The sequence below is a fragment of the Pavona decussata genome, unplaced genomic scaffold (genome assembly GCF_977016875.1).
Source record: "Pavona decussata unplaced genomic scaffold, jaPavDecu1.1 SCAFFOLD_256, whole genome shotgun sequence".
NCBI classification, from domain to species: domain Eukaryota; kingdom Metazoa; phylum Cnidaria; class Anthozoa; order Scleractinia; family Agariciidae; genus Pavona; species Pavona decussata.
The window spans coordinates 8930-33935 of NW_028145659.1; the positions used below are offsets into that span (position 1 = coordinate 8930).

The 25006-nt window shown below is 40.8% G+C and overlaps 2 protein-coding genes and 1 pseudogene across 2 annotated transcripts in view; 1 reads left to right on the forward strand and 2 right to left on the reverse strand.

The window, feature by feature from the left end:
* The first annotated feature begins 303 nt into the window (after nucleotides 1-303).
* LOC146456366 (uncharacterized) overlaps nucleotides 304-25006 on the forward strand; it is a 39972-nt gene continuing 15269 nt past the window's right edge. The window contains exons 1-5 of the mRNA XM_085093179.1: nucleotides 304-430; nucleotides 3593-3775; nucleotides 18001-18311; nucleotides 20723-20870; nucleotides 21413-21712. Of these exons, the coding sequence (XP_084949305.1) occupies nucleotides 304-430; nucleotides 3593-3775; nucleotides 18001-18311; nucleotides 20723-20870; nucleotides 21413-21712 (1069 nt within the window). The remainder of the gene's footprint in view (nucleotides 431-3592; nucleotides 3776-18000; nucleotides 18312-20722; nucleotides 20871-21412; nucleotides 21713-25006) is intronic.
* Nucleotides 5627-6710, reverse strand: LOC146456367 (uncharacterized). Its single transcript, XM_085093186.1, has one exon. It carries the CDS (start codon nucleotides 6026-6028, stop codon nucleotides 5627-5629), a length of 402 nt encoding a protein of 133 aa, XP_084949312.1. The 5' UTR covers nucleotides 6029-6710.
* On the reverse strand, nucleotides 6930-9016 carry LOC146456368 (uncharacterized; annotated as a pseudogene).

A 25006-nucleotide genomic window follows, 5' to 3' on the forward strand; every position in this document is an offset into this window, starting at 1 on the left:
GGAAAAATCAAAAACCTCATATTATACCACCAAATTGTAAAGAACAAGAATCTTTCACAACCGCCTTTTTAAATCAAAAAAGCCCAGCAGACTGGCTTATCAAAAACTGGTAGAAGCAAAATGTAACCATAAAATTTCTAGTTTGGAATAATGGAGTAAGGTTTTCCCAGAAGCTCGTGATTTAATCTGGCATAACACATACATGACTGCTATTAAATGTACCAAATTAAAAGCACCAAACTGATTGAATTTCAATTTAGATTCCTTCACCAAACTTTGGCAACAAACGTTTCTTTAGTCAAAATGGGATACAAGGATGACATTAGGTGTACATTTTGTCATGAGGAAGCTGAAAGTTTCACGCATATTTTCTGGTTCTGCGGCAAAATAGAACTTTTCTGGAAACACCTTATTGCTTCTCTAAAGGATCGTAACTTTTTATCCGAGGACTATCTTCTTAACAATCTTGTCGTCTTGGGTCTGAAGCCTGATATTTCCAAAAATAAAGCTGCAATTAACGTTGTTCTGTTACTTGCGAGATTCTACATTTGGCTTTGCAGAAGCAAAGGAAATATTCCAACTATTGAAAATTTTAAGCCTTTTTGTAAAACAAGAAAGAAATTGAACCTTTCTCTCTTTTGTAACCTTTTACCACTTTAAAGTCTCTCTCTCTCTCTCTCTCTCTCTCTCTCTCTCTCTCTCTCTCTCTCTCTCTCTCTCTCTCTCTCTCTCTCTCTCTCTCTCTCTCTCTCTCTCTCTCTCTCTCTCTCTCTCTCTCTCTCTCTCCCGTCCCTTTTATATAGTGGATATCTCTTTTATATAGTGGATATACATGTGTAGGTGAGGTCGAGTTGTTGCTTGCGCTAAATAAATAAATATGGGTTGCAGATCTTGAAGAAATGCAACAATTTAGTAAATGGAATAAGGGAAGTAAATATCTTCTTCTGGTTGACGTATTCAGTAAATATGAATGGATAATCCCAAAAACGATTACGAAGATGCGACAGTTTCTGAAGCATTTAAAACAATATCTCAAGAAAGTAGAAAACTAAAGTATTCGTGGACTGATAAAGGTTCTGAAGTTTATAAGGAGCATCTACAGAATTATGAGATAAACACAGAATAACATTGTATCCAACAAAAAAAAAAAGAGAAAAGCAATATTGTAAGATGGAATCGTACAAAGAAAAACAAATTGTGGAAACAATTTGCATCTAAACTACAACACAATATTTAGATATACTACCTCAATTATAATTAGTTAATGAAAATAATAAGACAAAGCATCCAAGCAGCAAATGACACTTCTGGAAGCTTACGTAATAAGGAAAATGAAGAAGTTTTCAGGGGTGTAGGTAGCTATTTTTGGCCTGTAAGCCCGTTCCATACCTCGCGGTTGTAGTGCGGGTGGGGGGAGGGGGCAAGTCAAGTAGGCGTTTGATTTATTCAATTCATACTTTATTACAGCTGAGGAAGGCTTGTATACAAGATAAAGCACTTTATTATAAAAAATGCTCACATCATGAATTCTCAGCAACTAAACGTGCTCTAATTTGAAGTTATAATTGACTGTACATTACAATCCAGTACTATTGGACTCAATGCCGAGCTCAGTATCTCAAGTCAAGTTTTATAAGAATCCGAAGTTTACTATCTTGTTCTTCTTGCCGCAAAACTCATGAGCCACGGCCTTCCCATCAATGGTCATGTCCTTGAGTGCGCGTGCATTAGAGCAAGAGCCAAGAGTCGTTCTGTGCTTCATGGTTGCGCGCAGATACGTTTTGACTCAATGTTTCGTGCTAAAATTGCCCTCAGGAGTTACGTTTGAGAAAAGTATTGTGAAAAGGTTCGTGAGGATAACGTTAACGTTTCGATAAAGAGTTGGATTTATGCAGTCGAGAGTCTGGCAGAGTTGCTGGTCATTCTCTAATTGAACTGCAGCCACCTTTTCCCACCGAAACATCTCGTTATTGTACTCTCTCGTGTCGGTCAGATCGTTCGTGTACGCCGCATACATCTTATCTTGGACATCGTTGGTTAATCCCTGTAGTTTTGTTGGGAGAAGATACTGACCTGGGAAGCGATCCTCCTGTGATAAGAGCCTGTCGTTTATTTCTTGAATGAGATGATCAATAAGAGGGAGATACACAGCTCTTTGCCAGTAGGTTTGTGGCTGGAACATTCACCCTGTGTCGCTACCTCCCAATTCTTTTTTTGTTTTGTTTTGCTTTTTTGTTTTTTGGCATTCATGACTCAACGTCGAACTCAAATACAATCATGGCCCCGCCTTATACACTTCCTTCCAAACCGACGGATCGCCTCTCAGTTTTCACGATATTAATCGCAACTCTTGCTTCTTGGGCTTCCTCGAGGAGATCTACGATCTTTCCTTTCAACACAGTTGCATGTAAAGCAATAATAAGATCAAACTGCTTGATAGAGCATAAGTAGCCCCGTCATCCTGGGACAGGATATCGAGCGCCTAAACTAAGACTTGGAACGCCGTACGGAAGCTATAAAAAGCATCAGCCCTACTTGCCTATCTTCTCTCGCACAAAAGTTCGTAGCTTTGCACGTCTTGTCCCGGTTGTTCAAAGAGCGGGTAACTGGCTCTATGCAGTGGATGAATCGCTATCTCGTGGATACAATGTTCTCCAAGCAATATATTTTATCTGCTGGATAGCGAGTTATCCGCTGGATAAAGCTATATGCCCTCTGAACAACTGAGGCCTGGTCGAGAGACTCCTGAAAGGCCAGCAGTCGCGCGCTTTGCTGTATAGTCAATCGCAAACTGACGCTATGTTTTTTACAGTGCTTAACACACGTGCTTAACATAATATATGTTTTTTGGAAAATTTACCTTCCCTCTAAGTTTTCTCATCAAAATCACCCAAGAAACTAGTTCCTCAGCCAGTTCTGTGAAATAAAAATAATCGAAAAATAAATATACAACGAAAAATTTGTAAGCCCAGGCTTGCACTGGCTTAAAGGGAGCTTCGCCCCTGGTTGTTTGTTTTCAGTTATTGAAATTGTTATCATCAGCCACCAAAATTTAAAGTTGTTGATACATTAAGAATTAGTAGGCACTTTGACACTAATAATGAAGGTAAAGGACAAGCACAGACCAACATCGACCATACAAAACAAAAAATTGTCAAAGAAAACTAAACTTTACTTCGATTAAAAATACAGGGCCTCTACAAATGATAGAATTGTCTTTTGCCGAAAATATCCAAAATACGATTTCAGATGAAATACAATACAAAACAATACAATAACAATAAAATAGTAAGTGGTTTTAATGTGTACTATTGGAGTAAGGGAGGCCATTAGTCGTGAAAAAATAGTTGTTGCTTGATATTGAAATGGTGTCCTTTTTTAACGTTTGTCGAACAGCTGAAAATGAGAAAATTTGATTTTCACATTTTGGGGTAGCATTTGGGGGCTGCACTTTTGATAGATGTTGGAAAGTGTGTTGTAAGTGGCAGTGGGAAATCGTGGTCACAGCAGCAGTACCCTAATTTCCTTTGGTACATATAACTTGCAGGTGAAGTTCTGATCTTGATTACAAATACAAGTTTTTTGTCTCTAGGTTCAATATCCAGTAATGGTGGGATATCTAATCCTAAATGTGGTGGCCATTACAGTGTTCCTCAAGGACAAGGCACGTCGTTCTTCTGTCGCCCCAGTTTGTGCGGACGATATGTGACTATTACTTCAATGAAAGGTGTTTACCTCACACTCTGCGAAGTTGAAGTATACTCCGCACGAAGAGGTACCTTCGCTTGCTTTTTTATTCTGATCTTTAAGCCATACATAGCAAGATTATTAAGCCAGTTAAATGGGTGTTAAATGTTAAAGGGACGATTATTTAAACGACATTTTAGCTAGGGTACCAAAAGCCCTGTTACCATTTGTTTTCACCGCTTCTTGCTTATTGTGAAGTAAGGGTATTTCTTTATTTACACTTCCATAAGCTTCCTGAATAAACTGAAGTACAATTTGTTCATAAATTTTGACACCACCCAAACTAGCATTGTTTTATTAAAGAGCCAAATTCTGAGAAAATCGAAAATCGAAAGACACTCACGGAAAATTGGATTTTTTTTATTCGGCCAAAACATCCCTTAGGGTCAACCAACTTAAGAAAAAATATCGAAAAATTCCAACGCTTTATCTAACGGGAGAAATTTTAAAAAGTTTGAAAATCGGTTAAAATGGCGACTTTGGGCTCTAAAAAAGGCCCGTATTCTCGCCGAACTTCAGGGAGACGGTGAGCGTGTAAAGAAGACCCTATTAAAACGAAACATGGCACAAATATTAATTTATGTTTTCTCGTTAAAACCATGTAATAGTTTTCTCATGTTTTTGTCTGTGGCCGTTACAATCGGCATATTTATACGGTCACTATTTGTGACTCTCATTACGCGATAAATTGAAGGCCAACTTTGGCTGCAATAAATGGTTTCTGGTATATGTTGTTTGATCATCAAATCTACATGAAAGGAAAGCTTAGTCATTGACCTTTAATCCTGGAAAGTTACAGCTTTGGAAATAAAGATTTCCCGTGTCAGTAAAATAAACTGTCTTGGCATATAAGCAGCTAAAATTGTATGCAAATTTGGAGTCGATTTTAGAAATACATCTACAAATTACATTTAAAGCTTTGAAGAACGACTTACCATTGTATTTATCTCGTTTCTTTATTCCTTGAAGTATGTTTCAGCTTTGATACGACGTGTTGAGCCACATATTGGAGAGTAAAATACTCGCGAATATTATATTTTGAACGCAAAACCTTTGGCAGAGCTCGAGGAGGATTCATTTTTAACGCGGCGGACGAATCGAAATTGTGATGTAGAGCGAGATTTGCCGAAAAGTTATTTAACGAATATACTAAATGTGTCTTAAATATATTTTGTAATGAAAAGGAAGAAATTTTCGCAGCAAACGTTACGACCGCCAAAGGTATTCCAAATTGCATTTTAATTTTATCGTGACCTCAATATGACCTTGGAAAGTAACGCAAGCCGCTCGCAAAGGGACCGTTCGTTTATTACATACCCCACCCGCCGGGGGCGGCGCTGGTTTTACAAAGAAAAAAAAAATGCCCTCTTTTGAATTCTTACCCCCCACTAAAACCAAGAAAGCCAAAATATTACCACCCAAGAACTAACTCGTTTTCAAAACGTACCCCAACCCTCGCACTCTGGAACGTTTGTATTTGATATGCTGAAGTTTTGTGCTACGTTTCTAGACAAGAAAAACGTTACTCCAGCAGGAAAAAAAAATCATTGCGCCGTTAGAAGGTTGTAAGATAAGCACAAAATGGATCGAAAATGGTGAGTGCCGAAAACATAATATTCTAGGAGAAAATGCTTTTAAATTGGGAATCTTGGGAATCCCATTTGGCGCGTTTTCCGCGATATTTGTACAGGAACCTGATGCCGCACAATTGTAGCCAATACAATTTTATATTGTTTGTGCCAAAAAGCCCCCCCCCCCCCCCCCCGGCAAAATATGTGTTTTTCCAAAACTTTTACTCTCCCGCAACAATTTTTTCCCATGCTTGGAAGAAATAAGTAACAATACTGAATTAAAGTTCACATGGTTCTTGATACTGTAGTTAAGGAGTGGTTTTGCAACTGCAACTGGCCACGGCCTTATGAAGAAGTTCAAGGTACAGTGCCTTGCGACGAATGGGTTTCTGAGGCACCTCCAATTCCAGTTCCTTACAGATGTTTTGCAGCATTGCAAGCTTCAATCTCTCCAGCGATCCATCCTTCTTCATTGCACACATATCGTACTGATCGTACGTGATGGGGTGCTGTAGGGTGATGGAGGTGACCACCTCTCTTGCCCGTGCAAAGTTCTCTTCCTCTTGACGGGCCTGTATGTTAGCGTCGTCAGGAATTTGCTGGCGCACCTTCGCAGTTAGGCGGGAGAAGTATGATGTAATCTGCTGCGGTGTCAGGAACTCAGAGACTTTGAACAGACGGACACCGTCGGTTCCTAGTGCACGCCTCATTTCACGGGAAACAACATCCCCGTCCAATTTTTTTGCGGTGGTTTGGCCGATGGCAAACTTGGCATCAAGGTAGGCTTTCTGAGTGTTATTAAATCGATAAGGCTTTTTGGCGCACTTTAGAGCCCATCCTTCTTTGATGTACACGTCGTCTAGAGCCCCCTCTGTAACTGGAGCAGTGATGGTGATGTGCCCCGCACCCTCTTCTAATTGGGCCTTGTAGCCTAATTTAGCAAGGTCTTACAAAGACCTCTTCTCTAAAGATTGCGTGCATTTTTCTAAAGACAGGTGTTTCTCTAGAGAAGATAGTCTTTGAAAGACCTTAACACACCCATCTTGAGGGCAAGAGAAAAGGGATGTTGCTTCTTCAGTGGCTCCCTAAACGTTTTCCGGTATCACCTCCGCCTTCTTTGTCTTCTCTGCGCGCTTTGTACCGACGGATTTAAAGCCACCTGGTGAGAACGTTGACGTGAACCAGCTGTAGCTAGGTTCTAGATCTGAAATGGGAGCAGTGAAGATCAAACTAAGAGCAACCTTGGACATGGTTTTCACATGCTTCTGTGTCGCTAGCTTTCGAGTCATAATATCTAGGCCTCATTTGGCTTTACTATAGATACGCGGGCCACACGCACAATGTTGTGAAAAGAGAAAAGGAGAAAAAAGACACAGTTTGGGCTTGCGCGCCCCTCAACAAAAGCATCCAATTTCCTCGCGCCTAAGAGAGTATACTCCTTCCCCTAAATCAATAGGGTTTCCTATTCCCCTCAACTTCAATGCATGTAATAAGGTAACTTGATACTATGAATAAAAATGAATAAAAGGAATGAATTGGTAGAAGTCTGTTGCACAATGCAGCTTTACTCTACTTTTCTACTGGATGTTCCCAGACGATCATAAAATACATTTAAAGACAAACTGCATGACCCAGTCGCGTGTATTTACCGGGTAAAGACGTCTCCAATGTGATCTCTTTACCACTCCCAATGCCGTATTCACGCCAGGCTGTGGTGCTGGTCCTGTCAGCGCCAAATGCGAAGTTGTCTAGCTTGCTGATGGCGGGTATCTTTCCGCTATTATCCACTACAGGTACCTTCCGAATGGTGTCCATGGAAACTACCCGCACCCCATCTATTCCTCCATGCGAGAGCAGAGCACCTTTCAGCTCGTGCGCTGTCGTCACATTATTCCCCTCGTTAATGTGGATCCTTGAGTGGGCTTTACAGGTTGCCGCCAACCTGTCAGCAGCACCTTTTCCCCCTTGTGGGTCGGAGAAGTCAATATGCTGGATGTGGACTCCGGTGGTGGCTCCTACCACGGGGCAAGATAGAATAGTGGCAGATGAGTGGTAGCAACCGGCGTTGTCCTGCCTGAAATACGCATTCTTTATCTCTGGGTACTCCAGTTTCAGGGTGTGCAATACGTCCTGCGTAATCGCCACCACCGCTGGACTGTCTTGGTTACAGGACTAGATGGTATGGATGAACCCCTGCCATTGGAGTGCACCGTTCAAACGACGATAGACCACAGAGATGTGCCAGGAAACTCCTCTTTTACCAAACCAGTCTGCTTGCGATTCCCTGTATTTCTGGGACAAGAACTTCATCGCCCAATCGTTCACGATCAGCACAGTTTCCTGGTTAAGCTTGTCGAGAATATCTAATCGTGCCTGGTCTTGGTTAGCGGATCTTAGTATGTGACATTTCAAGGAAAGGATAGCCAGTTTAGCCGTTTGGAAGATGAACGTCGCTTCATCTTCGTCGTCCTCATTTGCAAAGGTGGCTGATTATTCTTGCTATGTCAGCTAGGGTTTCAGTGAGGCCCTGGCATTTGTCGCACCTGTCCATGTGCTGATGGTTGCAGGTCTGCTGGTACTCTCTTTCGGTACTGTCGCTAAGAGCAAACACAACGCAGTGATCTGCTACTTGAGAGGTGTTACTGATATGAACCTGTTTACAACAAATTGACAAACAAATTCTCACATTAGCGCAGTATCACGAGTACCGTAACATTCCATTCCGGGGGCTTACATTGCAGTATGGGTTTACAGTGAATTAAGCCAGATTTAAGAGTGACCTAAATTAACCTCACATTAAAATAATTGTCTTTTTGTAGTAAAACTGGAAGAAGGGGAGAATAACGTGGTTTAATTTGAGGTGATTATTTTTTACCTCACTTTGTCAGCAGGGAGGGTATAGGGGGTTAGGACTAGTAGGCAGCTGTCCTATAGTTAGGTTCGAGAGGGGTTAGGTTACTAATGAATATAACATGAATATAAAAGTAGTACCATTGTCAGTACCTTGTAGTCCCCTTTCAGGTAAAACTTGTCTGAATTGAGGGCTTGCGTAACTCTTGTCTCCCATTTCTTACCTGCGCCAAGCTGACTAATCTGACGTACCAGCGCAGCAAGATCGTCAAATGCACCTGCACCCTCTGATGCAAAATAATCGAGCCCCTGCAGTGATTTCCTTACAGAGGCACTGCATTCAGAGACTACTCGCAGCATAGTCGACTCACTGAAAGGTTTGAATCCCGTCTCCAAACAGTACTGGGTGTATTGTAGAACCACTCTCTGGGGGATCATCAACGTATCACATTGGGTACCTCGATCGTATCACCTGACGATAGCTTCAGATTTTTCAGCCCGAATGGTAGGTCTTGTACCAGATGGGGACTGGTTATAAATCCCAAAAAGTGGTCCAATTGGCCGAGTTCCACTCGAATTCGCGTAATGGGCTGTTTTTGTACTTGGGCTCACCTTCCAAACTGCCGCTGATGTAGGTTGGCCATGGTGAAGCGATACCTCGTCAAACCCGGAATGTACCGAGATATGTCAGTGAAGCTTCCAACACCAGCAATAATAGAAAGAATTTGCCTGCGTGTGTCCCAGCTGGCTGTGTTGTCGTAGGCTTCTGCTAACGCTTCTAAGTACACTTGGTCGGAATGTGGGAGCTACTCAACGCCCAGTGCCTAATTCATGGCGGTAGAAGACGCCAAGCGTTGCCACAAACTTCCGGCACTGTCAGAGCAAACAGTCTCCAGCACGGCTGATACTACTTCACTGGCTTTCTTGGTTTGGCGAAACCTAGTTTTTTCAGATGTCTTGATCCAGTTGACCCATGGTTTGCCAACTGATTCCAGTTTACAGGAAATCAAAAACTCGTTCAATTTCCCATGAGGTTTAGTTACAGGAGCAGACTCATCGCTAGTGGATGCAGTGCTTGCAGTGTCTGGCGTTAATAACGTTTCATCGGCTTCACAGATTACAAGCTGGCCAAATGTTTCCGAAAAGTCATCCAAAGAGTGACCATTATCCCTTTCCTCAGGAGATGGCAGCTTTTCACTCTATAAAATAATAAAGTTCTTCATTTAACATTCGAAATAATAAACGGCAAATTCAACATGGCCAACGTTGCTTATTCAATTCATCGTCGTCGTTATCGTCATTGTCGTGTCTTAAGTCAATTTGGTGTGACGTCATGTTAATAAACTTTTACAACCTAGGTTTTAAACGAAGTGTCGGCAGGGTTAAAAAACTATTGAGTCGTCAAATCTGAACCAAAATATATACATTAAACTGTTTCATCAAGACGTAACTGCGTGGAAAGGTACTTAGCTGTAGCAATGTTATCTCTTTACGAGCATTTTACTGCAACTTTATAAAAAATTATCCCTTTTGACTATTAGTTTTACTTACTTGTGGAACAGTTTCCTTACATGGTTCGACAGCTTGTATATTTGGAACATCAACAACTGCTGGTTTCTGCTGCTCTTGGCTGCCAATGATGTCGTCTATGTATTGCTTACACATACGGCATATCGCTATTAAGCAAAATAATTTATATATAAGAATTTCCCACTCAAACTTCAATCCCGCTGCCCAATTAATTAGGTCGTTCTATAAGCTCTTATTCTTAGGCCACCATGCATGCTCCGAAAGGGAAGGGAAAGGAGATTCTCGCTTCGCGTACGTCCACGCGAGCAGCGCGAATGTCCCCTTTCCCTCCTTTTTACGAGCAGTCTCTCATATTTCTAACAGATATTATTATAAATCTACTGGTGTTCTATCGCAAATGCTGCAATCTGATTGGCTACTCTCACTATCTATTTTTGTGATAGATAATGATTAGAGAGAAGGTGATCGACGTGCACAGTTTAACCCTCAAAATAACAAAGTAATGAAGTGAAAGTCACCTCCCGCGGGGAGGTGAGCCCGCGAGGGAAAAACGAAAAATGAGAGTTCAATCAACTTGAAACCTTGACATCTCAATGCAACTCTAGACGTGAATACTCGGAACTTACGAGATCCAACTTGAACGATCATTCCTGTAGATTTCAACAGGAAAGCAGTTTCATTGCTTCCCAATCCTCGGTCTCCTTTGGCTGACGTTTTTTTGTGTGCAGCTGTTTCGGCAGGAACGCTGCATCTTACTTTCGAACATCTCCAGCGTATACCATATTCAGCTCTATGGCGAGGGCATATTGTCATCGACGCCTGCGTTTCATCTGCTGTGAAAATGCCTAAATACCGAAAAAACAATCGAAAAATTGTGAATTATAAACAGTAGCCAAACAAAACACTCTCATGAGTACACGAACTAGGGGCGTGGCAATCGATTTGCTGTCGAGGTGTGAAAGAGTGTTTTCCTATGTAAAATTATCAAATTCATGAACACAAATTATCCTACCGCCCTATCAGCGAAGCTCCAATTTAACCCCGTCCTTATCTCTAATCGATAACACCCGTTCCATCTCTCCTTCTGCAATGCGCGCCTCTCTCCCTCTGATCCCCCACTCTGCTGCACAGTAGTTTATATCACCCCACCCCACAGCGAAAGGTACAAGAGCAACGGGCAGAGTGCAAGCTTCGGAAGGAAAATGCAACCACGCGCGCGGCTCTCGCTCTTATGCGCCGATCCATTTCATGCAAACTTCAGCATCCCCCGGGCCCGAGCAGAGAATTTCCTCCCCCCCCCCCCCCCCCCCCCATCGAATGTGTTCCCCGAAACTATTACGCAAGGCGCGTTTTGTCTGTCTGATGTATTCTGCTGTGAAAGGAAGAAAAAGGGAACGAGGTTGCATTTATCATGCATGGTGAGAAACCAAGTGTATTTCCACCCTAATGTCAATTTGTCGCTCGGGAATTGTCCACCCCTGAGACATGGCGCGGCTTTCCCCATCAAATTTCCCACCTCCAAGCGCGTCTCGCACTCAATTCTTCATCGTCAATCTCGCGCGTCACGCAACCAAAGAAATTCTCGCTCGGTGCTAGCCGGGTTCTTATTTTTCCACTCTACGCCCATTGTGAGGCCAGTCGAGCCAGCAAAGCATTTAAATTAAGGAACAGAATCGTAAAACACGGCGACGTCAGAAATAGAAGGTTTTTAAGATCTTCGTGACTATGCTATCCTATATCCTCAATGGTCCTCAATAGGGTCCAATAACTTAACCCCTAGCAGTAGGCAGTTATAGGCTACGCAGTAATCGGTTACCCCGGGGGAGGGGCACTTGGCCCATGTTTAGGTATAGGAGTGCCGCTGGGGGTTTGAAACCCTGACCCTGTTTAGGACGAAAATAACCTTAAATACCTACCCTGTGTAGGACGGCGCCCTCTATTTTAAGACCCTATTTAGGACAAAGGACAACATCTATCTCTTGTCTTACACAAGTGTTTATTGGCAATAATAATAACATTTAAAGGCCCACTGTCACTTACCGGACGTGATGATCCACGCATTGAAACGCGAATACCAATCACAACAGATAAAATAATACACTTCCTAGAAGTGATGGCGAAAAATCCCAAAATTTCGCATTAACAGCGGTGAACCTTAAGTGGAAACTCAATTGACGTGAAGCATTGTTCACTAAAATAAATACACTGACTAACGTCTCTGATTTCGGATTGCCAAATACAAGACGACAGTCTTGCAACCATACCCCTGTCTAGGACGGGTCCAGGACAGACTGGCTTGAAATTATATACCCTGTTCAGGACAGAGACGCCAAAAACCATACCCTATCCAGCGGCACCCCGTATAGCTCATATAGGGGAGTACCCCCCCCCCCCCCCCGGGTCGGTTACCTGCTCGGACTAACAGCGACTTGCATTCGCTGTCAAGGGCTTTATCGTCACTCAGCTTGTGTTGTTCCAAATGTCTTGAAACGTCTCTTTCACATTGTTTCAGGGAAATCACTTCTGTCTGCCCTAGATAATCACTCCTCAATCCGCAGGCTGTTGCGCTCTCTGTCAGTCTCAAATGGCTTTCAAAACATCTGGACCAATCAGAAGGTTGTATCAGGCAATGATTGACGCATAATTAAAAACGAACCAATGACGATTTTTCGTTCGCCGGCGAACGAGAAAGACGAAATAAACAATGGGCTCGCTGCAGGCGCTTCCTTTTCCCCTCTTCTTCGCGCCGCGCGTTTCTCGCGCGCCCAATTTTCTCCTCTCCCTTCCCCTTTCTAGCGCCTGCCACGCGCCCAATTTTCTCCTCTCCCTTCCCCTTTCTAGCGCCTGCCACGCAGGCTAAGTGTTTTCCAGCGCAGTGGTGTTTGTATCGTTCTCAAACAAGGCGATATTATTATTAACTGCTGTACGTCGTCCGCCGTGGGAATGTCCCCAGGTTCAGTTGAATTCACAGATTCCTACGTTTTCAAAATACCGTTTAATCTCTGATTTAGCCGTCCTTCAGTCACGATCAACACACCACTTATGAAGGGAGAAAGTCACTCAAGGACAGACGATAACGGTACGTCGTTTATTTCGGGTTAAATGAAATCCTTTAGATGTCTTTGACGAATCAAGTCCCAATTTGCATACAATTAATAGCCGCTTGTATGCCATGACAGTTTATTTTACTGACACGGGAAATTTTTATTTCCAAAGCTTTAAACTTTCCAGGATTATAGTACAATGACTAAGCTTTCTTTTCATGTAGATTTGATGATCAAACGACATATACCAGAAACCATTTATGGCAGCCAAAGTTGGCCTTCAATTTATCGCGCAATGAGAGTCACAAATAGTGACGGTATAAATATGCCGATTGTAACGGCCACGCACCAAAACATGAGAGAACTATTACATGGTGTCAACGAGCAAACATAATTAATATTTGTGCCATGTTTCGTTTTAATAGGGTCTTCTTTACGCGCTCACCGTCTCCCTGAAGTTCGGCGAGAATTCGGGCCTTTTATAGAGCCTAAAGTCGCCATTTTACCCGATTTTCAAACTTTTTAAAATTTCTCCCGTTAGATAAAGCGTTGGAATTTTTCGATATTTTTTCTTAAGTTGGTTGACCCTAAGGGATATTTGGCCAAATTAAAAAAAAAATCCAATTTTTCGTGAGTCTCTTTCGATTTTCGATTTTCTCAGAATTTGGCTCTTAAGCAACCTTATGGTTAGAAGAGACAATAGCAATGTTCCTTTTGAAGTAGCCTGTAGATATGATAGTCAAAACTATGGAATGTCACTAAAGGCGGTTCCCGACTAAAGTCCAAACCATCCGCTTCCAAATAATGGTTTGAAAGACCCTTTATCACTTACCATGATACTCTGCGGTCACTTAATCTTTTCGTGTGCCACGAAAATCGCGATCACTGTCAATGGTATGGATCGAAAGAAAATCCGTCTCCATCGCGTTGGAGATGGATCTCCAAGGGACTCCTAGCAGCCCCTGGCCAGAGCCAGGAGAATTCTCACACAGAAGAACTGCCTAATAATTTTATGCGTACTCGAAACACGGGAGAAAAATACTAAGCTCCCGCAACAAAAACCTCACAGTTACAGAGCGGAGCGAATCGATAACAAAAACACAGCCGTAACTAAAACAGACAATGGTTAAAAGAAACAACAAGAGAATAACAGTGTTCCTTTGGGAGTAACTTGTAGATATGATGGCCAAACAATTGAATGCCACTAAAGGCGGTTCCCGACTAAAGTCCAAACCATACACTTTCAAATAATGCGAGATTTTTTGGAGTCCTCGTCAATTAAAACTGCAATTTAGTCTTAACAAAAGTCTAAATTTGACTTGGCTTTAATAATGGACCCCAGTGTGTTCCGAGATTTACAACTATGTGGGTTGGCCCAAATATTTTAATTATTTATATGTTGGAGAATGTCTTGCGAAGATCAAATGAACAATACAGACTCAGACCAATTAAATTCAAAATCATCTTCATATTCTTGACGTTTCGTTATAACAACTGCATAATAATATTTCTTAAAAAAGATCCAAATATCACCTTTAGAAAGTCTTTTTACGCTGACTACCAACATGTGCATTAAAAAGCGCATTTCAATACACACAAAAAAAATAAACGTCATATGAGAAGTCTCAGGGACATCCAATTAACGAAGACATTAATTCGAAATAATTTAAAAAATGTTGTCATCTGCGTTCCCAGATCGCTGAATAGGCCTAATGAAATTCCGAACTAAACGATAAGCGATTACGTCACGTGACGCCTAGAAACTAACTTACAAGAAAAAATACGCTTATTTAAACTAAATGCTAAAAGCTAAGCTAAAACGTGATGACAAATATTTGCACTGATCACACAACAGTAAGAAAAACAAAACGTCTTACTCTCTCGTGGCTACAATGTCAGTCCTTTTGAGTGGGCGCTTCCACCTCAATACCACTTAAGCTACCTCTTCTTCTCGTCTCTTCCTTTTATATTTTCCTTGAAGGAAATTCCGTCTCTCTCTCACCTCTCATTCATCCTTGACGCAGAAATTTAAATTTTGGTCGGAATTGCAGTCAATGCACGTCATGCGTGACCAGTATTTTTGAAGTTTGAACGGAGTTTCTCAAATTTACATGTCAGTTTCGAACATCGCCAACGAGATATTTGATTCCTGGTGCCTCTCTAGTAAGCCAAGCAATTGTTTTACACGAGGTCCAAATGTACGGCCGAAAGAATGAAGACAAACAACTTACTTTGATTTTGCTGCAGACGATCCTGCCATGGCAAGGAAAATTACTTACCAATTTCAGTCGATGAGAAAAACAGACAAGTGATACTGATACAAATAACTCTGAAGGTACACGACCTCTGTGTATCATAAACAACACCTAGAGAGAACACTAAAATTAATCCCTAACGGTATCAGATCAAAGACTCCTGTGAGCCAACTCGTGAATGCATTACTCGTATTAAACTACACTCTACAACTAAGGATTCGTGGACGCCATGCGGGAATAAAATGTGACCTGAAAGGTAACATTGTTTGCATAGACTCGAAAAATAAATCGTATTTAACAAGAAAGCCATAAACGCTTACACTGCAACAGTTTACAGGCCGTGTGTATTCCAGGAATTTAATAAATTTAATAGCATATTGGTAATAAAGAAACTCATTTGCAGTAAAAAAAACTACACTACTAACGAATCAAAGAAACAGCACTCCTCTGGCCTATAATGGTTAGAATTACTAATTGATCAATAAAATGTACTGTTTTTCAATTAAAGATTTCCCCCGAAAACAAACCTGAAGATAAAAATGTCGATGGAATTTGATCCTCGCGTAACATGGGCGAATTTTCTCCGCTTGTCCTTTTGTTTCTTTACACAAGATTACGCAGTTTTCAAGTTACGTTTCATCAAGGAAGACACAATAAAACATTTCGATGAAAAATTTGAGCGCGTAACATGGGCGAATTTTACCCGTTAGTTGCGAGGGGATGTGTTCGTTAACACAAGATTACGCCGAGTTGTCTCGTTTCATCAATAAAAATAAAAAAATACACAAAAAGCTTTCCTAAATAAAAAGATTTATTCAGATAGGTCTCTCTACGGGCCTAAGAAGCAAGAACGTATAATTTTCGCAGCGAGCTAGAGTCGACTTGCAAGCGATTTGGAGTCAAATTTGAAGCGAATTTATTGGTGCACGTTTTTCAGACATTTTGCAAGAACTGTTCGGTATACGAAAAATCGGTCTATTAGAATTGTATTTCGGTACAAATTCACAATTAAACCTGTAATTATCTTAATGAAGAGAACAAGACTATTAAATTTGAAAGGCATGTTTCGGCAACTCCTGTGCCATCGTCAGTTTGCGGATGGAATTACATTGATGAAGAATATATAGCGGAAAATGATCAAAGAGGCAGTGCATATTCACTGGGAGAAACCCTCCTTAAATCAACAATTGTTTCATGTAATTCTTAATCTTTCTTTGTAATTAGTTGTTGTATATCATTGTTATTCTAATCAGTTCCGCTATATATTGCTCATCAATGTAATTCCATCCGCAAACTGACGATGGCACAGGAGTTACCGAAACTTGTCTTTCAAATTTAAAAGTCTTGTTCTCTTCATTAAGATTGTCACAAAATTGCTGCTTTTACGTCCTTTTGGAAACCTATAATTATTTGTGTGTTGTATTCCTAGAAGCACTGGAAGATTACCAATGAACTCCGCGGATTAATAGTTGACTTGAGATCACACCCGCTCGTCGGGTTGATAAAACCTCAAATCAAAGGACAATTTCTTCGCTGTTAAAGAGCTACTATGATCAAATTTTTAGCTTTATCACATAGAATTCTAGGAAAGATTAAAAACGCCGTTTACCGTTTCTAAATATCTGCATTGGTTCCGGAGATATTCACGTTTGAAAAATGTGTAAAATATGTAAATGAGAGGACTGATGACGTCATATTCTCAACTCAATATAACATCAAGTATATAAATAGAGCTATCTCAGTCAATTTACAGCAGAGACCATTGAAACCTGGCAGGCTAATAGTTCTAAAGGCAATACACCTACGGCTTTAAAAAATTCGGTTCCCATGCCAACTCACTCTTTTCCAGTCCCCTCCAACCTAATTTCAATATTTTAATGATTTTCAGCTTGAAAAACTTCTAAGACCAGGAACTCGACCTAACATATTTATACGCTTGCTGGATCATGCAGATGAGGCACCATTGGCAAATATCACAATAGAACGCCAAAGGTGGCCAGCAAAGCCTTAACTATCAGGAGGACTGAAACTCAGTATGTTGCCATGGTAACAAAACTGATAAGTTCATATTATGGAGCGCACCTAGAACAATGTCACTGCAAAATATCAAGCATTTCTGATACAAATTGGCTGAGATATCTTTTTCATAATATTTGACCAAAATTCGGTTTAGTATATGACGTCATCACTTGGCTAATTTGCATATTTTAAAAACTTGAATATCTCTGGAACAAAAAGAGATATTTGAAAATAGTGAACAGCATTCTTCTTCACGTACAGACTACTTGTTTATGTTTTAAAATGGCTCAGATTATAAAGACGCGAATTTCGTCATAGTAGCACTTTAATGCTTGATTTCCGCTGTTGAAACTGCATGTCAAGCTTTCCTTAGAAGTTCTTCTTTCGATTTACCGTTTCAAAAAGTTGTTCTTTCCTTCCAAAAACGCGAAATTGGAGAATTTTTAAGTTACGACCGGCGTCCAAGTGAAATTCCCGAACAATACAGTAACTCATTTACTGCGAATGCCTGAAAGTTAACAACCCCGGCAAGTGACAAAAACCCCACATCACGATAACCCGTTTATTGCGTATGCGCGCATTCACGAGTTACGAAAAATAAAATAACAAAATAACACGATTAAAATACTCACGTTGTCAGAAAACGTGAAATCCACTTGTTTCACGGTGGTGCAGAGAGGGCGACTTCGACCAACAAAATCTGGTCATGCGCAGAGTATTTTCGTAAGTTATTTAATGTTTCCGGTAGCCGTCGCCGCAACTTCCCGTCGTCGTTGCTAAAGGTCCCTGATAAATGTTTATTTGCGGTAATGACAAGGTGTCAACCCTGCTTTAATTCTTTATTTGTTACCGGCTACCTTAATTATTTTAAATATCTATTACGACTGCAAGCTCAGAAACTCGATGTGTTGGCTCTAAGCACATAACTTGACAACTACGGCACCTCTGTAATTGGTATTGAACCTATTATTTACATTATTTCAGCCTGTCAAATTCAAGCAGTCGGTGTGGCCAGTCACAGGGAAGTTCCAAGTGATAGATTCTCGGCCTCGTCTTGGCGAAGTGGTTATGAGCCTTCTGAAGCTCGTCTGAATGGCAATAGCGCTTGGTCACCGAAGAATGATAGTGATGCCAACTACGTCTACCTGCAAATCGATTTAAAGTACATGTTCTTTATCTGTGCTGTAGCTACTCAAGGAAATCCGATCACCTATCAGTGGACAACAAAGTACCAGCTCGTTTTATCACTGGACAATATAAATTGGGTTACCTACAAAGAGAACGGTACAGAAAAGGTTTGTAACGAATAGTTTCAAAACTCGGTAACTAATAATGGCTCTGTAAGCACACGAATAATTTGCCACATGTAGGCATTTTGTTCATGGGCTGCCTAGCTCGTGTCTTAAATTGTTAACCAACATATAGTTGCAGATTTTTAGTTTTAATTGCTTTTGTTTGCATCTACGTGGGGTGATTATTAAACAGTCAAACATCGCACCATATTGTATGTTTACCCTTTATAGCTGGTTTACAATAAGCTCTTAATGACAGTTCCCAAGGGAGCAGGGCTGAGCCCAGGGAAACATTGATGGGCAAGGGAAACAAACTCACGGTTTCCGTGGGAACTGTCAATAGCCGTTTCTTTAGACTGCCTTACTCAACAATATGCAAGAAATTATATACACTTGTCCTCCTTACTTGGGCAGGAAATTGAGGTATGCTTTGCTTAGTTCTTCAAATGCTTCTTCTGAGAATATGGTTTATAAACTATATCCCACCATTTTCAACGGAAGAGGTGATGAGAATAACGGACATCACCAACTGGGGGATATCGTCTTTAAGTATATACCACGCAAGTGAATAGTACTTTTCGCGCCCGCTGATTGGCTAGCTCGGAGGTGATTAGCCAAGTACTATTCACCTCCCAGCAGCCGAAGAGAAACAAGATGGCTTCCCGTTTCTTCACGGTTACTTGAGAGGAAATTAGAGAGATTTAGCATCGCGTATACGTGAAACGCGAACGGCAAAAATGACCACGTGACCACGATTTTCCCGCCATTTTTCGCGTTTGCCGGTTGCCGTTTCTACGTGAAAACAGGCTATTTCGCGTTTGCCGTCTACGTGAGAACTACGCAAGTATTTCTTCCTTTTTTGTACGTAAAGTATATGAAATGATTCATGTATGAACTGCGGATGTAAATGAAAGTGAGAAGTGATCACATATGATTCAAATATGAATTATTTCATATACTTTACGTCATTTCTCTCCTCTCACGGGAAAATGGGAACCCACAATTGACCTTGTTCCCAATGTGTGGCTTCATAGCTCCGTTGGTAGAGCATCGCACCGGTAACGCGGAGGTCACGGGTTCGAATCCCGTTGAAGCCTGAATTTTTTTCAGGCTTCTAATTTCCAATTGCATAAATTGGAAAATTCACTGCGATGATCACTTCTCACTTTCATCTACATCCGCAGTTTATATATGAATGATTTCATATACTTTTCGTCAAAGTTTGATTTGACGGCATTAGTTGTTTAATCTTTTTCATCTCATATTCTAAGGCGAAAAATGAAAATACAATCCCTTGTTTACGGAAACTGCCGAGCACTAAAATTACAATGAAAACAATGAAACATCTAATATTTTTCAGCATGGTATCAACAAAATGACGAATTTCATAGAAAAATTGAAGAAATGACACTATAGGCACTAAACGAGACAGTTTACAGTGTCTCCAAAAGTTTTATTTGTCTGCAAGAAAGCGAGACGGTACTTTCTACAGTAAGAAATCACTTACCGCGTGACGCGCGAGACTTTAAAATTTCATACCATTTGTCGGTATATTGTCAGAAATAAAATAATTTTTGGTCCGCTAGTTATTCAGCTTGTGTGGTATATACTAAAACAATTATTTACCTCAGCGTCGTTGAAAGTGATGGATATTTACCTCGCCGCTTCGCAGCTCGATAAATATCCATCACTATTCACCTCCACTTCGGTGAATAATTGTTAAATGTAAGACCAAAATTCTAAGAAACCAAAAAGAGGGGTTCCTAATATGTTAAATATTTATTTCATGGTAAAAAATGACCTTTAAAAGCCTTGAAGAAGTAGTGACGCGCGTTACAAATAGCCGAGGTCTACAAAAATTCATAGCGATCTGTAGCGTGACAAGCCTGCGGAAGTTTCCCTTTTGTACGTCACGCACGCACAAATCCGACAATACGTGTCATGCTGGTTATCTATTAATCTGCCTCCTCTTTCATTTAGAAAGTAAAACGCTTAGCTTGAATGACACGAAAAAGAAATGTATTTCCACAAAGCGATATTTTAGTTAGCCAAATAATTTTGATTGATAGCGGAGAGGGCTGGGTACTGATAAGCGCTTACTTTGCGCCCAAAGAGATCTGGTCAGTGGTCTTCCCAACAAGTTCGTGTTAGAGAATCCTGATCAATTCTGATACAAAGGAAAACTGGGTAAAGGACCATTTATTGTTTTCTTTGTTGAATTGTATTATTGGATGCTGACAACCATCACAGTGAATTATCATGTTATGAAAATTATTTACTATATAATACTTTAGTCGGTGATAATGATAAGGAGAATGATAATAATAATGATAATGATAATAGTGATTTTTTATTCATCACCTCTGTCATATGAATTGAGTTAAGTGGGAGTAACCACCATCTTTTTATTGCAGCTTTTTAACGCAAACAGCGGAAGAGGGGATATTGTAAAGCACAATCTTCTTGAGATAGAAGTAGCAAGGTTCATTCGGTTTCGCCCACTTGAATTCTCACGTGGTATTGGTCTGAGAGTAGAACTTTATGGAGTTATTGCACCTGGAGGTACTGCTTTTTTAAGTTCATTATAATTTGTTTACATGAAAAATCTATATTTAATGACAAATGCAAGTGAATTTCATGTTTATACTGTAGATTAGTGAGCCTTGCCACGTCCACAACGTATAATACGAAGGAACTGCACTCAACGAGTCGACTCGACTGATTTAAAATAAATTTAAGGTTTAGCCTCTTCTCGTATTCGTTTTACAACAGGTGTGTGAAAGCTACTATCTGATCGAAGTAAAAGCAATTGGCAATTATACTGTTACCTTGTACATTCTGATTGGTTGTTGCTAAGCACTTCAATAATAATATCAACAAACGTTTTTCACGAAAACAAAATGGTCACGTATCTGGACTGAATGGTGTAGTCTCCGACTACGACTAGCGTAGTCTCCGACGGACTCAATTTAAGACTGACGAACTGCTGATACCCAGGGTGATTGACTTATTGATTGATCATTTGACAGGCTGAGCGATCAATTACATTATATTAATTTCACGGAGAAGTAACTCAGAGATTGTTGGTATTTGTTAAATTTTAGTTCACTCGAGAGCTCCCAGTGAATTTACAGTGACTGTAAGAACATCTACCAGTATCTTAGCATCTTGGCAGCCACCATTGGGATCCAGAAATGGATATATCAGAGGATTTAAATTGTTCGTCAAAAGGAAAGGCTCTGATGACTCATCAAACATTGTATTCAATGTCAGTGCTTCAATTCACACCAAAACTGTGACAGGGCTGGATAAATTCGCAGAATATGAATTTCAAGTGTTGGCGTTAACGTTTTTTGGTGATGGCCCCAAGAGTTCTGTTAAAGTTGCGAGGACGAAAGAAGATGGTAAGTGTATTGTAGTTCGATATCAACTCCACAGTTGCCACTACTGTCCTAGTATCAAATCGCTATCACATCAACTAGGACGCGAGAGGGACGTAACGGAAAGTCATAGTTATCCTTCGCTCAAGATTATGTTTCATAACCAGAAATCTGCCGCCAAACAACGAGACAGCTCCAAAGTCTCGACAACATATTTTGTACCTCTATATGGACTGTGTTGGTTATGGCAATCATGAACTTTTTCTTCTTTGCACCTACTTAAGTCGTGCACATAATTGCTAAATATTTCGTTCATTTATTTCACTGCCATCTCTTCACCTGTAAGGGTACAATACGAATTCACAAAATGACCAGCTCCCAGTTTGCTTTTAAAAGAGCTCAGTTAATACTAGCCTCCCACGCAGTCGTTTTTAGAGGAGTCGTATTACCTCCTCTCCACAAACGCCTGCTCACCCAGGCGCCACATTCCTTTCCCATTGTTTTACTCCCCAAACACACTAGCCAATCAAAATCGAGGCATTGCCGGTCTACGGATTACAAATCAAATTGCTGTTTATAATGGCCACTTTCGTTTCCCGTGAGCTTTGAACAGTCTCTGGTACAGTCTAGGGAAATGCGGGAGTTAAGTTGGAATATATATATTTTTTCACTTCTCGAATGGCTGGTCATGGCTGGAACGCCAAAACAATAGTCCGTGGGCCAGAAAGTGAAACCCTCCCCCCATCTCGGGATTTTTGCAGACATGTATCATTTTAAACCTCTACCCAAGGGTATTCCAAAAACCGATGTTTGCACTTGATCGATTGGTGGGCGTGGCTGTATGGCGCCATTCTTTATTTTAATCAAAGTTCCACAGGCTACCCAACCCGGAATTTTACAAACAATCTTCTTAAAGCTATTATCCATGGAATTAACACACAAAACTACCCATACTTACTCTTCTCCATCCCCTCTGTTAGACGATACCTCAACTTTCACTTTTTAGCTTCAAAATTGACTACCGCGCATGTCACAAAGTTCATTCAGCCTGTGCAAGGGGTATATGTGAAGTGAATTACTCATGTTTCTTTGCTGTAAATAAAACTTTCACTTTAAAGCTTTAAAGTTGACCACTGCTCATAACGCAAAGTTCATTCAGCTTATACCTATTTAGACTGTCTGAGATCAGAAGCCGCTTTGGTTTATTGGAAGCTTTTTTTAGACATAACAGTAATGTTTGTCTCTTTGACATTTGCAAAATGAATGAAGCACCCTGCAGAAACGTTCTTTTTACTTTTTATTTTCGTTGATTAAATCTTTGATCGTGCCAATTTATCTATTGACAGATAAAATAACAATCAAAAGAATTGTATGAAACATCCGAAGCTTTAGGTCTCTGGTAAACAAACTTTATTTATTTATTTATTTGAAAAAAAAAAAAACCTCTTATGTACAATTTCAAAAACATATCTTCATTGTTTGTTTACTTGGCATGAATGTTTTGTTGTAGCACTTCATTGCCTTACATCACGTGCGGTGAAAGAGACAAACATTACTGTCATGTCTAAAAGAAGCTTCCAAAAAATCAAAGCGGCTTCTGATCTCAGACAGTCTATGGCCGGTTAAGACAGGTTAGACGACATCTGCTCAAATGTTCTGGGCAAATTTTTGCCAGCCAGGTAAGGATACCATAGGTTATGCTATCAACGCTTCACAAATGTTTCCGACCAGTGAAACGCAAAAAGCCGGCATCTAGTAGCAATTCGGAGCCCGGACCGGATGCTGTCAAAAGGCACAGATTATCATGACAGTCAACATCAACACCATTGCGCCTAATGCCAGCTGATAGGTGCCTTTTTTGCCACAAAAGCCGTTTACGGAAGTCCGGAAAAGGGGAGCATCTATTCAAGTGTGTCACAAAAACAGCGGAAGATGTAATAAAGGGAGCCGCAGAGACAAAACAAGATGGAGATATTCTGCTGAAGATACAGGGTATTGACTTAGTCGCCAAAGAAGCGCATTATCATGCCTCGTTCCGTAAAAATTAAACTCAATCAGTAAACAGCAAAGAGGGACCCAAAGAACAGGAAGCAGATGAGCACCAGGAAGCCATGAAGGCAAGCCCAGAGGAGGTAATGTGGAGAGGATGTCGATGCTTCGTGAGTGGTACCTGGCTTACATCCTACAAAACAGTCCTGGCTGCTATTATCCTGATTATAAACCAGATAATCTTAAGTCAAAGTTAGTTAAGCAGTTTGGAAGTTCAATCCAGTTTTGGCAACCAAATTACAGAAGCGAGTTTGTGTATTCATCAGACATCAAAACTGGGAAAGCAATCGGAGTGGCATTTGAAGCGGCGGCTTCTGAAACCAAGAGACTTAAAGAGGCAGCATTCACTTTTAGGAAGAGCTATTCAAAGTGCGCACATCGAATCTCAAGAAATGCCACGGCCTTCATCAGCAGATTTTCTTGTGAGTGACACGTACTGCCACCGCCATGCCTTCACGAATTTCTGTCCAGTTTACTTGCCGTCAAGAATGATAGTTCTGCAAGTAGACAAAGACTGATATCTTCGTTTGCCCAAGATATCTGTAAAGCAGTTACCAATGGACAGTGGACGATGCCAAAACACCTACTTATTGGAATGACTTTGAGGCACTTGACTGGCAGTGCTGGGATTGTAACACTGATTAATCGATTTGGCCATTGTGCTTCCTGCTCGCGGGTTCTTCAGCTAGAAACAGCTATGTGCAAAGCTATTGATGAGCAAGAAGGTGTTATTCCATTCACGATCAGCCCAAACATGACGTAGTCACACACCTGTGCTGGGACAACTTCGACTTGAGGGAGGAAACGCCATCGGGCGCAGGCACAACACATACTGCTCACGGCATTATCATTCAGGAAGTGTTAGAAGATACAAGAAAGGATACAGTCACTCCTACAAATCTGAATCAACCTAGAACAAAGGGCCGATCTGTTCGATGCTCCTCATAAGTGTGATGCCTGATGCTGTATTTGAAAGCGCGGATCTGTTGTGAAATTTACATGGAGAAACTTGGTGACGAGCATTAATCACTTTTACTACTTTTAGCACAATAATCTGCTGACGATGGTGACGCGTAACCAGTCGACCCCATTACCTGATGAAGACTAGCAGTAAGGAGTCGATACGTTGCGGACCACAGCCTGTGACTACATAGTGAGACAAGCAAATCATACTGATTGTTTCCAGTGAATCTGAAGAGGTTGCAATCTACAAAATCTAGTAAAGGTGCGTAACTGCTCTGTTTTATTAAGAGCAAGGAAACATGAGTA

Excerpts from the sequence above, each read along its gene's own strand:
- LOC146456367 (XM_085093186.1), bottom strand. The coding sequence starts at position 6,028 with ATGAGGCGTGCACTAGGAACCGACGGTGTCCGTCTGTTCAAAGTCTCT.